At 37.0% G+C, this 13,973-nt stretch overlaps 1 protein-coding gene across 4 annotated transcripts in view; it reads right to left on the bottom strand.

Annotated features, from left to right (window-relative positions):
* FAM135A (family with sequence similarity 135 member A) overlaps positions 1-13,973 on the bottom strand; it is a 147,355-nt gene that overhangs the window by 116,876 nt on the left and 16,506 nt on the right. For all 4 annotated transcript variants that reach the window (XM_061131777.1, XM_061131776.1, XM_061131775.1 and 1 more), the window contains 2 exons: positions 13,007-13,097; positions 11,114-11,229 (listed from right to left, as the gene is read on the bottom strand). In XM_061131777.1, the coding sequence (XP_060987760.1) occupies positions 11,114-11,190 (77 nt within the window). In that variant the 5' untranslated portion in view covers positions 11,191-11,229; positions 13,007-13,097. The remainder of the gene's footprint in view (positions 1-11,113; positions 11,230-13,006; positions 13,098-13,973) is intronic.

Here is a 13,973-nt window from a genome sequence, read left to right as displayed (position 1 = left end):
GGAATCTACTGAAGATGCTATGAAGACTGTTGAAATGACAACAAAGGATTTAGAATATTAAGCTTAGTTGATGAAGTAGGGATAGGGTTTGAAAGGATTAACTCCAATTCTGAAAGATGTTCTATTGCAGATAAAATGGTATCAAACATTGCTAAATGCTACAGAGAAATGGTTGGTGAAAGGAAGAGTCAACCAATGGGGCACACTTCACTGTCTTATTTTGTCATATTACCATGTCAACCTTGAGCTATCATCATCCTGATCAGTCAGCAGCCATCAATACTAAGGCAAGACTACCAGCCAAAAGATTACAACTCACTGAAGGCTCACATGATGGTTAGCATTTTTTAGCAATAAAGTATTTTTAAATTAAGGTATGTGCATTGTTTTTCTAGACACAATCCTATTGCACATTTAATTTTTTAACAACTTTTACATGCTCCAGGAAATAAAAAAATTCCTGGGAATGTGTTTATTGTGAAATTCGCGTTATTGTGATGATCTGGAACTGAACTCACAATATCTCCAAGGTATGCCTGTACTAAATAAAAACTTACAATATTTGAAAGATGCTAGGGCAACAACACAATATTCTGAAAACTAATAAAGAAAGGAATAAAACATCTGCCATGCCTTTCCTTCTACAGGATAAACTGTATTTCAAAGTAACCAAATAGCTAATGAGGTAAAATTCTTCATAGAATTACAGCCAATAAGTGCCGAAGAAATAATAGAATATCATCATTTTGTAGGCCTTAGTAATATAAAACAATGACTCTGGACAAAAGTTATCAATAGGTACCACCAATTAAATGATGTGGAACTTCATAATGGATGTATCAGGTTGACAAGACCTTACTCAAATTTATGAAAAGAGACATTTTATGCCCCCAGGTGTAATGTAACAGGAAAAACACAGCATCACCTATGAACAATTTTTCTCAAAAACTATCAGAATTTAATTAAGCCTAAACTGAGCAATTATAAATTAAAAAAAAAAAATTTAAGAGACCTTAACATTCAAATGCAACCTATAAATTTTAGTGGGATACTGAATCAAACATAAATTATAAAATCACATTTATAAGATGACTGAAGAAACAAGAACCCTGTTTTATTTGATAAAAAATTATTTTTAAAATTTCTTTAAGTGTCATAATGACTTTGCAGATTTTCAAAAACAAAAGCCTTCCTGCATTAGAGATATTGAAAAAAGAAATAAGGAGGTAAAATAAAGAGGAAAAAACTTTGATAATTATTGGCTAGATAGTTGGTTTGTATGTGTTTACTGTACTTTGATATGTTTCAAAATTTTCCTTCAAGAAACAAAAGGTGGTCCTAGATTGGTATTTTCCAAGGGCCAGACATAAGAAAAGGAAAATCTCTCTCAAAGAATAAACCTGAAGATCTCTGCAGAAATCAGAACATGAGAAAGAGAGAGAGAGAGAGATGGGGAAAAAAATATAAGAGGGAATATAAAAAGCACAAAATATAAGATAACAGATAGAAAAACAAACATTATCAACAATCACATTAACTATAAGTGGACTAAATGTTCCAGTTAAAAGACAAAGAATGCTCCAAAGAATGAAAAAGGAAATACCACTGCATGTTGTTTACAACAGACAAAGCTAAAATACAAGGACAGAGAAAGTTTGAAAATAAAAGAATGGTAAAAGGTACACTTTGTAAATGCTAACCAAAAGAAAACTGATGTTACAATATCAATATTAGAACAAAGAGAAAAGCAAAAAGCATTATTAGGATATAAAAGTATTTTCATAATGATGCACTAAGTCGTTTCAGTCAGGTCTGACTCCCTGTGATCCCATGGACTCCCACCAGGCTCCTCTGTCCATGGAATTCTCTAGGCAAGAATACTGGAGTGGGTTGCCATTTCCTTCGCCAATCATTTCCCTTCATAATGATAAAAGCTTCAATTCATCAAGTAAGAATTTTTAATCTGTAGGAATCTGTTCTCAAAACATGGGATATTTAAAACCCAAAAGTCTGCCTTTAAACAGAAAAACTTAAAACTATTTTGAGTTTTATGGGCACAATAATTTTAAATGTTTGTATTTGTCATCTTATTCTACAGTTTTTGATGTTGCTGATGTTTTCCGTTCTTTCACTTGCTATGTTAATGTTGGTTAGCCTGCTTATTTTTTTTTTCCAATAACCACATTTAAACTTTAATTTCATTAGGAAGCAATTAAAATTTTCAGAAACATTCGTATACAGGTATAAGATTTTATAGAAAGACATTTTTAAAAATTTTGCTTTACATTTAGGTAAGATGCCAAATTTAACAATTACTCTTCCTACCATCATTCTCCTTTTCCATATTTTATTAATAAGTCTGGAGAACCAATTCACTAATCTGTTCAAAATGAGCAAAATTTAAAGAACCCTAACATTTAATTTAATAAATGTATTATCTGACTTATTTTATCATTTTAATATGTTTCAAAGTCAATTCCCTATTACAACTTCCTTAGAGTTCTAAATCTTTACTCCCTCTCCTGTTGTTCAGAACATATCACAAGTAATATATTCAAAAAGAGTAAATAAAGAGTATATTTTCTAAGACACTATATTTTCTTAGAATATCTTCCTACTGTTACTAAAGACAGAATACTGTGGTCACTATATTTTTCCTGAAGGGGATAATGTGTTATTGTAGGATCATGAGTAATTTTAAGAAAAAAGTTTGAGTAGGTTCACATTTCTTTTTAGGTAAAATTTTTTGAAACTGGATACCTAGAGAACTTGTTAATTTTCAAAATGTAAACTTTTTACCCCAATATGTTAACATTTAAAATCTATCCTTTAATTTTGTCAAGAAAATAAAGGACTTACTTGCTATCTCAAAAAGTTTTATTAAGATCAGGAAAGATCTATTCTTGTTTATTACTGAGCTGAATTCGTTGGTTACCTGTTTGAGAACATCTTGTTGTTTACAGGTGGAACTCTCATAAAATCCATACAGATAGTCCCTGGGTTAAGTAATATTTGACCCATAAATAAATTCATCTTTGTGTAAACTGTTTCATAATTTAATTATTTGCACTAATATGAAAAACACGTTAAATTTGAATTTGTGAGTACACAAACTCAGAAGTTTCATGTTTCTCCTCCCACAGGTGTTTGTTTGCATTGCATTAAAGTCATTTATGCTTTGATTTTCGTGTAGACACTTCTCATAATAAAAACTGTCCTTTAATGGAAAGATTTCCTTCTAGCTAATTGACAACATTAACAGTACACTATTCTTCTCTGTTTTCCCTAGTTTTTTTCATAGTTCATAATTTGATTTTTCTGTTTATTTATACTTCACACACAGGTCAGTCAAGGCCAGTACTGGCTAATTTTGGGGATCCCAATCACTATCAACTCCGTCATTATGATTCTTCAAAGAATGCAGACGTCCTGTTTCACACAGGCCACAAATGAGGTAGGACACAACAATGGGAGAAATCTAAATATTTAGAAATAGTCTAACAACTGATGCAAACTGCTTTTGAGAAAACTAACTTTCTGACTACAGAGTGGCTGATTCATTAATATGAAAAACTGATTAACTTCTTACAGAATATTCTCAGTTCTTATACCTTACTGAAAAAACAGACAATTTTAGACACTTTTGAAGGCGCTGAAGAAAACTTGAGGTGGTTTCTTGTGAGTCCCAATCAGCACCACTTCATCAGAAGTTCCCAATTTTTGAAATTTACACAACTATACATGACATTATAGGCAAGGGATTCTCTTTTCCAAAGTTGTAATCAATGTCAATAATCCAAAAAAATCAGCATGCAATTTTCTTTTTTGGCTGATAGTCATTTTAAAATCAAACTATAAACTTCTCATGAGTTTAACCACCTCAGAATCATAAATGGAAAGGGTTTAAGATTTACTTAGTTCAGAGCATTTAAAGACTGTTGTATGGAATCTAGTTTCTAGGGTTCCACAAACCTTTCCTAAGAGGATTTCAGTTCCACTGTCTTGCGATGTTACTACAATTTAAGAAAACAATTTCTAAGTCCATATCCTTGTTCTTCTTTATTTCCAAATCATAATATATTACTCACCTTGCAGTAATATAGCTTATGACAAGGAAATGGTGTAGGACTGAATGGGAAAAGCAGCTGTAGCTACATATATGCAATTAAACTGGTTTATGAGAACCTATATACTAAAGAAAATAAAAAACAATAGTATTACTATCAACATTGTTTCAACTTTCACACCCCAGTTTCCCTTACTTGTTTTATGCTGATTATGGACTATCCCAAACACACCTGCAAACACATTGATAACATCTCACTTGCTTTTCAAGACTGTTAAAACATGTAACACTTTGTCAAAGTTCTCACACTTTCTAAATATCTGAGAATACCTAATGCTAGTCCCAGCTTCCCAAGTGGTGCTAGTGGTAAAGAATCTGCCTGCCAATGCAGGAGACATAAGAGATGTGGGTTTGATTCCCTGGGTTGGGAAGATCCCCTGGAGGAGGGTATGGCACCCCACTCCAGTATTCTTGCCTGGAGAGTCCAATGCCGGAGAGCCTGGGGGGCTACAGTCCACGGGGTCGCAAAGAGTCGGATATGACTATAGCAACTTATCATCATGCATGCATGCAAAGCTAGTCCATTTGCCTCCTTCTGAAATGAATTAAACTCAACTCCATTCTAGAAGCCATTCACTAATTCTAAAGCTGTGTTCCTTAAACTGTGGTATGTACACAGGTGCATCTTTGTGACATGTTATCAATCTGCAGTGAAATAAAGTAAATCAACCTCATCTCAGAGCACACAATTTTAGTTAGTCCTTTTTTTTTTAAGCAAGATTTTCTCATTGAAGAAAACAGCACATTAATTAACATTTTGGCAAAAGTATTTCACCTTTTCTTGAATTAGTAACAAACTGTGCAGATGAGTATGATAGATAGCAATATCTTAATGAATTCCAGAAAAAAATGCTCTAATAATTTTGCAGTGGTCTCCAAAGAGAGGAAACATCCCCTCCAGTTTAATACCGGACTTTAGTTGTTATATCTTCAATTTAATCCCACTTTCATATCCTTTATGCTGTTGAGAGCAGATGTCCAAACAACAATCTTCCACGTATATTTAAAAGGCAAAATTTCTTCCCCCTTTAAGCCCTCTTGAGAAATGAATTTTGAAAGAGTCATTTGGGAAGACTACCATCTTGAAATCATGTATTGCTAGTAAATAAACTCAAAACAAGTTAATTATACTGAGCTCTCATAGCACTCATTTATAAGACATACATCCACATACCATTAAACAACATCAAATTTATAATCAATGCTTTAGAGTCTCAATTTTGTTTTCAAGAGTTTACAATCTACCATATTTTAAAAAAGAAAGAACAGATTAAAATGAAAATAAAGGTAGTTTATCTTTACATTGTTAGTATCTTGACTATTTGATTACCATTAAGGAAACAATGATGTAATTACGGTAAAAACGGACCTACCCAGGTGTCACATGTTCTCTCTCTCTGTGCCTGCCTGGAGTTTCACTTCAGTTCAGTTCAGTCGCTCAGTCGTGTCCAACTCTTTGTGACCCCATGAATCGCAGCACGCCAGGCCTCCCTGTCCATCACCAACTCCCAGAGTTTACTCAAACTCATGTCCATCGAGTCGGTGATGCCATCCAGCCATCTCATCCTCTGTCATCCCCTTCTCCTCCTGCCCCCAATCCCTCTCAGCATCAGGGTCTTTTCCAATGAGTCAACTCTTCCCATGAGGTGGCCAAAGTACTAGAGTTTCAGCTTCAACATCAGTCCTTCCAATGAACACCCAGGACTGATCTCCTTTAGGATGGACTGGTTGGATCTCCTTGCAGTCCAAGGGACTCTCAAGAGTCTTCTCCAACACCACAGTTCAAAAGCATCAATTTTTCGGCACTCAGCTTTCTTCACAGTCCAACTCTCACACCCAAACATGACCACTGGAAAAACCATAGCCTTGACTAGACGGACCTTTGTTGGCCAATAATGTCTCTGCTTTTTAATATGCTATCTAGATTGGTCATAACTTTCCTTCCAAGGAGTAAGCATCTTTTAATTTCACGGCTGCAGTCACCATATGCAGTGATCTTGGAGTCCAAAAAAATAAAGTCTGACACTGTTTCTGCTGTCTCCCCATCTATTTCCCATGAGGTGATGGGACCAGATGCCATGATCTTAGTTTTCTGAATGTTAAGCTTTAAGCCAACTTTTTCACTCTCCTCTTTCACTTTCTGCCATAAGGGTGGTGTCATCTACATATCTGAGATTATTGATATTTCTCCCGGCAATCTTGATTCCAGCTTGTGCTTCTTCCAGCCCAGCGTTTCTCATGATGTACTCTGCATATAAGTTAAATAAGCCGGGTGACAATATACAGCCTTGATGTACTCCTTTTCCTATTTGGAAACAGTCTGTTGGTCCATGTCCAGTTCTAACTGTTGCTTCCTGACCTGCATACAGGTTTCTCAAGAGGCAGGTCAGGTGGTCTGCTATTCCCATCTCTTTCAGAATTTTCCACAGTTTATTGTGATCCACCAGTCAAAGGCTTTGGCATAGTCAATAAAGCAGAAATAGATGTTTTTCTGAAACTCTCTTGCTTTTTCGATGACCCAGCGGATGTTCGCAATTTGATCTCTGGTTCCTCTGCCTTTTCTAAAACCAGCTTGAACATCTGGAAGTTCACAGTTCACGTATTGCTGAAGCCCGGCTTGAGAATTTTGAGCATTACTTTACTAGCATGTGAGATGAGTGCAATTGTGTGGTAGTTTAAGCATTCTTTGGGGTTGCCTTTCTTTGGGAGCCTGGAGTTTAGGCCTTGCCTAACTGGTTCCTTATCGTGTAACAACACTGCCAAAATTAAACACTCAGCCCTAGGGACTGCAGGACAAGTACTGTTGCCAAACGTGCACAAGTAGTGCTTATTCATACTCTACTTCCATTTAGTTCCTGCTGGACTATGACTCCAGCGCTATTCAGTTATCGATGTTATTTTTAAAACATTCAAGTAAAGTACTCCACAGGACTGCAGGCAGATCTCATTTTATCACACTTCCGTTTACTGTACCTTGTGGATCATGTGTTTTTTACAAATTGAAGTTTTGTGGTAACTCTGTGCTGAGCAGCCTATTGGTGCCATTTTCCCAACAGCATTTGCTCACTTTGTGTCTCTGTGCCACAGAAACTGTGGTCATTTTCACAAAATTTCACTTTCATTGCTATTATATTTGCTATGGTGATCTGTGATAGGTAATCTTTGATGTGACTACTGCAAAAAGATCGCCAAAAGCTCAGATGATGGTTAGCATTTTCTAGCATTAAGGTACTAGTGTGTACACTGTATTATTAGACATAACAGACTACAGTTTAGTATAAATATCACATTTATATGCAGTGAGCAACCACAAACTTCACGTGACTTCACTGTGATACACACTTTCCTGCAGTGTTCAGAAGCTAAACCTGTAGTATTTGTGAGGTCTGCCTCCATTTCATTTCTTGAATTTTTAAGTTTCTTATCTAGGTCTCCTAAAAAGTCATTTCACATACAGAAAATAAACTGGAAAAGACATATTTTATTTCCTCACATTTAAATATAAATTTAGAGAAATGTATCTGTTTATATATCAAAGCTGACAGTTACTTAACATAACAGCAAACACAAGCTCCAAGTTAACTGACTTATATGGCAAAGGCAGTAAAGGCTCAATAAGAAGCATAAAGAAAAGATTTAAAAGGTAGGAACTAATTAAATCAGAATAGAAAAAAGACTAAATTATATCCTTGAAAACATTCTTACAAATAAACAAGTCAAGTAATATATCTAAAAACAATAAGCCTCTAATTACTAGATTTTTCAAAGATCAGTAACAACATTCTTCAAGAGACCTCAATGGATGTGGAAACTAGATTGCAGAACAACAGAAAATAAATGAAAGCAGCAATCATACACGCTATGCTTATGATGGCTGACAGTAAGATGGAAGAGCAGTTCACTTAGACCGTATTTCCAGTTCCAAATCTTCAATTATGAACTGTCTCTATTTGGATCTTACCTCACAACCTGACAAAATGAACCAACCTTAAATTCCACACTATGATCCCATGTAACTTTGTTATGTACATGAGTATCACTAACATTGTCCAAGTCAATGGGATGGAAAACTTCAGCAATATCATTAAAATTTTTTTATTAAAAATTCCAAATTTGTAAAAAGTAGAGCAGTGAACTCAATCCCCATTTTCCACCAATGAAAAAGATTTTGTCACATTTGATTCATATGTAATTTTTTTCTTTGCTGAGCTATTTCAAAGTAATCCTAGACATCATGTAAAGTCACACCTCCACATACATACTTTTTAATGTTTTTTCTGTCTCTGCAGTATCCTCCACATGGAATCAGTCATTAAATCCTACTCTTAATAACCTCATAGCTCAGTTGGTAAAGAATCAGCCTGCAATGCAGAAGACCCCAGTTCGATTCCTGGGTCAGGAAGATCCACTGGAGAAGAGAAAGGCTACCCACTCCAGTATTCTTGGGTTTCCCTGGTGGCTCAGCTGGTAAAGAATCTACCTGCAAGGTGAGAGACCTGGGTTCGACCCCTGGGTTGGGAAGATCCCCTGGAGAAGGGAAAGGCTACCCACTCCTGTATTCTGGCCTGGAGAATTCCACGGACTGTGTAGACCATAGGGTCGCAAAGAGTCAGACACAACTGAGCAACTTTCACTTTCACTTAATATCCTCAAAAGGTCTCACAGAAATTAATAACAAACCCCAAAAAACATTAGTGTGTGGGAGACTGACTTAAAGGTCCTCAATTTTTTTTCATCCATCCTCGTATCCATGCCTCTCACAGTAAGATTCCCATCAACAAGTGGGGTTCGAGTCCCCATCTCTTGCACCTGGGCTGGCCTGACCACTTGTCTTAGGCAGTATGCTGTGGCAGAGAGGACTGTGAGCTGGTGCCAAGCCCAGGTATTTTTGTAAGGCTTCTCTGTCTCTCTGGACTCCTGCGTCCCCAGCAAGAATAACACTGCAGGATGAGAGGTGACAGAGCAGAGTTGAGTGCAACCAGGGGAGTCTGTTCTACACCACGCAGCTCCCTGCCAGCTGACTGCAAGCGAGCCCAGCCAACCCAGATTAGTGCAACCATCCAGCTGGTCCACAGATCTGTGAGCACAAACAAATGTTCACCGTGTGATGCCACTAGGGCTTTGGGTTTTTTGTTAGCTGCATTACTGTGGCAATAAATAACTAATACGGAAATTGGTACTAATAAAAACAAAATATGTGTCATTGACTTTGGGACCAAAGTAGTAGTTACAGTTACAAAGGCAAGAAAAATAATAAGGAAACTATATGAGACTTAAAAAACAGTGACCCATGTTTTGTAGTAATAAACTTTTGGTGACTATGCTTTCGAACAATAACTTAACAGAAGTCAGACTGTATCTAAAAGAAACTTTTTGGCTTGAGCAAGCTAATTTTCTGGCAGAATGCTGAAAATGTCACCTGGTTGCTCTGAGCCAAGTACAGTAAGGTTCTGCAAGAAAGAGATGAGCTAAAGAAACACCTGGTCATTTTATGAGCAGAAGCTAGAGAAAACAGAGAGGAACCAAGACTTCCTAGTTTGGAAAATAAAACTTCATACAAAGATCTAATCAAGGCTGTGGCTGTAAATCCCTTTCTTAACATCTCCAAGAGAGCTAAGGGCAGTGTCTAAGCAGACATTTTCAGCTTGACAAAAGGGCTTTTAGGAAGTTCAAGGGCAGGATCCCACAGAATTCTGATCTCCACATAGTAGTGATTCATCTAGAGAGCAGTCATGTCTCACTAGACAACTGTGGGTGTGGGTTTCAGAGCACGGAATCAACCATACCAGACACGCAGAATTCTCATTAAGTTTTACAGAAGTTTCACTGGCCAAAGACCCACCAGCCCAGACCTGGGAAGGCTTAGCCAGGAGAACACAGTGTGGTGACAACTGTGTCAATGCGGGGAGCCTGCACCTTCTGCTCGCTTTCTTGGACTCCCCCTCTGCCAGGGTGACAAGCCCAAGCTGTCCTGCTGATGGGTGAGAGACCATGTGAAGCAGAGCACAGCTGTCTTTGTTTTTTCAACAAGATGGCAAAGCCGAGATAAACAATCAACAATAGAATTATTTCTTTCATCATCTCCTCAGTCATGGCCCCACCACTACTATCACCAGCATAGAGACTCAGGTTTATAGCCTGAGATATTGTGAGCCCCTCTACCCTCCCCCTGGGCCTCTATCTCTTCTACCGGACCATCCATTCAGTATCATCACGCTCTCCATATGCCAGTAAGTACTAATTGTAATAATGGTAACCATGTCATCCGTTCTTGGAAACCATCAGTGGCTACCCCAATCCCTAGTGTCAACTCTCCTCCAGACAGCAAAAGCCCTTCACAAACATAACCTCCCTCTGCTGTCTTTTCTTCGGCAATTCTACCAGAAAATATCCAGCCTCTTACGACTCTTTAAAATAACATGCTCATTCCTACTTCCAAGACTGGATTCACAATGTTTTCTCCTACCGAGAGGGTCTTTCACCTTATCCTCTCCCTATCACTCTTATCCATGCTTTGACCCTATCCCCCTGTAATGGGCCTTTCCTGATGTGCTAGCCCAGAAAGGTCTTTTGCTTCTGATTCCTAGAGCACTTTCTATATATACTTTTCAAAGAGTCATCATTTTGTATTCCTACTAAGCTGTTTTGTGTATGTATATTGTGTGTGTATATTCTGCTTCGTTGAAAGCCCACACACTGCTATCTTTTAAAAAAGCAGAAATGAAATCTTTCTTATCAATTTTCTTTGAAGTCCTCTCAATGCTCAGTACAAATTCATAAACATAAGTTAAATATATCCAGAATCTTCATTAAATCCATAGGAATAATACTCATTTATTTAGAAATAAAATTTCACTAAGAAAACCCTTGAACATAGCTCATTGTTTTCTTTATATGTGCTCAAACAAAAGCATGTACTTAAATTTAAATGAAAACTGTAAAATTTATCTTATGCAAAATACATAATTTTCACAATAAAATACAAACCCTCTCTGAAATAAATCCACATTGTAGAACTTGTTTAGCTCCACGGAGAATTCTACCATTGCTTGAACTTCAGTCATTTTTAGTTTATACTCAGAAGACAAATCTGGTAACAGCACCTTGGTTAAAGTAGGGGAAAAAAATCATGAGAAGCACAAAAAAAATGCCAACTTACAAAATCACTAACATTAAACATATTTCAGAGTATGATACACAGGCAGGAAATAAAAATGAAGACAATACGTTTAGTGCTCCTTACTTAGCTTGATCCGACTGTACAGCACCAGAATCTATACTCACTATACACACGTTCAGTTCAGTTCAGTCGCTCAGTTGTGTCTGACTCTTTGCGACCCCATGAATCGCAGCATGCCAGGCCTCCCTGTCCATCACGTACTAAGGAAATACTAAACAGTACTACCCTAGATCATCTGCCCTGTTTGAATGCTTTTCTAAGATTTGTTTCTCTTTGTGACAACTATGTGATAATAAATAATACAGAAAATTGCTAAAAGTAATTCTTGACTTTATCATAGGTAAAAGGTAACTTTTTAAGAGAAAAATTAAGTTACCTAATTATTCTCTTCTAGTTCTACACTGCACTGGCGACCCACTCCAGTACTCTTGCCTGGAAAATCCCATGGAAGGAGGAGCCTGGTAGGCTGCAGTCCATGGGGTCGTGAAGAGTTGGACACGACTGAGCGACTTCACTTTCACTTTTCACTTTCATGCATTGGAGAAGGAAATGGCAACCCACTCCAGTGTTCTTGCCTGGAGAAGCCCAGGGACGGGGGAGCCTGGTGGGCTGCCATCTATGGGGTCGCACAGAGTCGGACACGACTGAAGCAACGTAGCAGCAGCAGTAGCAGCAGTTCTACACTGCACTTCACATAAAGGCAACTCAGAGTCAAAAAAAGAATTGACATTCTTTAATTCCCATTTAAGTTTATGAAGCTTTTTCTCTGTCAGGTGAAGTTCTTACATGACTGCTCATTTTTTAATTAAAAACAATTTTCCCCTCATTACAAAAGTCTAAAGTGTTCATTTTCAAGAGGTCAAAAAGAAAGAGACAAGCAAAAAAAGAAAACATTTATAATTCTATCCGTTGAAATACACACTTTGTGTATATTTGTACAATTTCTATAAAAGTAGGATCAAATTATGTATACATTTAATTTAATCTGCTTATTTCATTTATTTTTACCAATATCTATGTTAATAACTATTATACTGTGATGTTATAATTTAAACAATCTCCTATTGTTAGGTATTAATAGTTCAATAATTTCCATCTTCACACCATTTCAAAAAGCATCACTGCAATCATCCTTATCAATAATATATACTTTAAAAAGCCATTTGATGTAGTAAGAGTGTTGAAAGACAATTCTGAGAGTCCTTATGTTTCTGCATGTCTTGCAAGCAGAGACACTTGACTGCCTTTATTTCAGACTATTTTTCAAGGACACATGTTTAGCAAAGCGTCAGGAATCAGGGACAGTGTTTCATATTGGAGTTAAGGGCAAATCTTTCTACTGGTCCCGTGTGACAGAGATAAAGTCTCCTCTGAGGCATAAATCAGCAGGCTCACTGTCCCTCACGAAAGATTCAGGTCCCTCAGCTCAGGCGTCCTCTCATACAACACAAACTACTCGTATGCAAGCTGCCTCGTACTCCAGCCACTGCTACTACCCTGAATATAAACCGTCCTTTTCTCTGACCCAGGAGGAGTCTTGAGTCTTCTGCTGACATCCATGGTGCTTGGGAAGGCTAACTTGTTATTTGCAAGTGGGATAGTATTGATCCTTCGCATTTCTTAAAACAGTTCTTCATAGAAATCGAGCAAATATTTTGATCTATTATGAATTAAATGCAAAAGAAATGCCATAGTCTTACCTCTGCTGATCAAAACTTCATTTTAATATCATTAAATAACCAATGCTGTACTTCCAGTTAGTGATTCTTGCTAAAAAAAATAGTGCTCCCCCTATGAGAAAGAAAAAATAACATCTCAAACAAAATAGGAGGCATACAAATGTCCATTTTAAGGAAACCTATGCTTTGTTAGTTACTTAGTACTTTCAATTTATCCAAAAGATCCATATCCTCCATAAGGCTTATGAATAAGGGTTAGAAATTTATTTTCATTCAGTTTCACACATCAATAGTAACTACTATCTTTGTTATGATTCACTTGTGTACACTTCCAAGCACAATAATAAATAGAGGAGTATTTTCTTAGTTCAGTGGTTCAGAAATAATCCTCATAAACACCCAAAACAGTATAAGCTTTTCACTTTTTTAAGAATTTTCTGTTTATTTATTATTTTTGGCTCTGCTGGGTCTTTGCTGCTGTGCGCAGGTTTTCTCTGGTTGCGGCGCACGGGCTTCTCCCTGTGCGGGCTTCTCTCGCCGTGCAGCACGGGCTCTGGGTGTGTGGGCCCAGCTGTCCCACAGCACGCGGGGTCTTCCTGGCCCAGGAACTGAGCCTATGTCCCCTGCACCAGCAGGTGGACTCCCAACCACTGGACCCACCAAGGAAGTCCTAAGCTTATCAATTTTTAAGATGTAGAACTCACCATTTTAAAATATGTCATTCCCTTGGTAGAAGAAATGATTTCTGAAACTTCACATACAGATAAAATAGAGAGATATGAAACATGTGTGTGTATATACATACATACATATGCTATGAGCTATTTAAAATATTTTGATGAAAAAGGTGCCTGGATACACTGTGGATAGTTTTTTTTTTTTTCCCCACACTCCAAATATTTATTGCTTAAATTCAAAAAAAGTCTTTTGCCTTTGGTATAATTATTTTACGTACTAAAAATGTTAGAATAAAGACAACATTCACACT

The sequence above is a fragment of the Dama dama genome, chromosome 28 (assembly GCF_033118175.1).
Source record: "Dama dama isolate Ldn47 chromosome 28, ASM3311817v1, whole genome shotgun sequence".
Taxonomy (NCBI): domain Eukaryota; kingdom Metazoa; phylum Chordata; class Mammalia; order Artiodactyla; family Cervidae; genus Dama; species Dama dama.
Note: the sequence above shows the minus strand (reverse complement) of the source record. Positions and strands in the feature narration are given on the sequence as shown.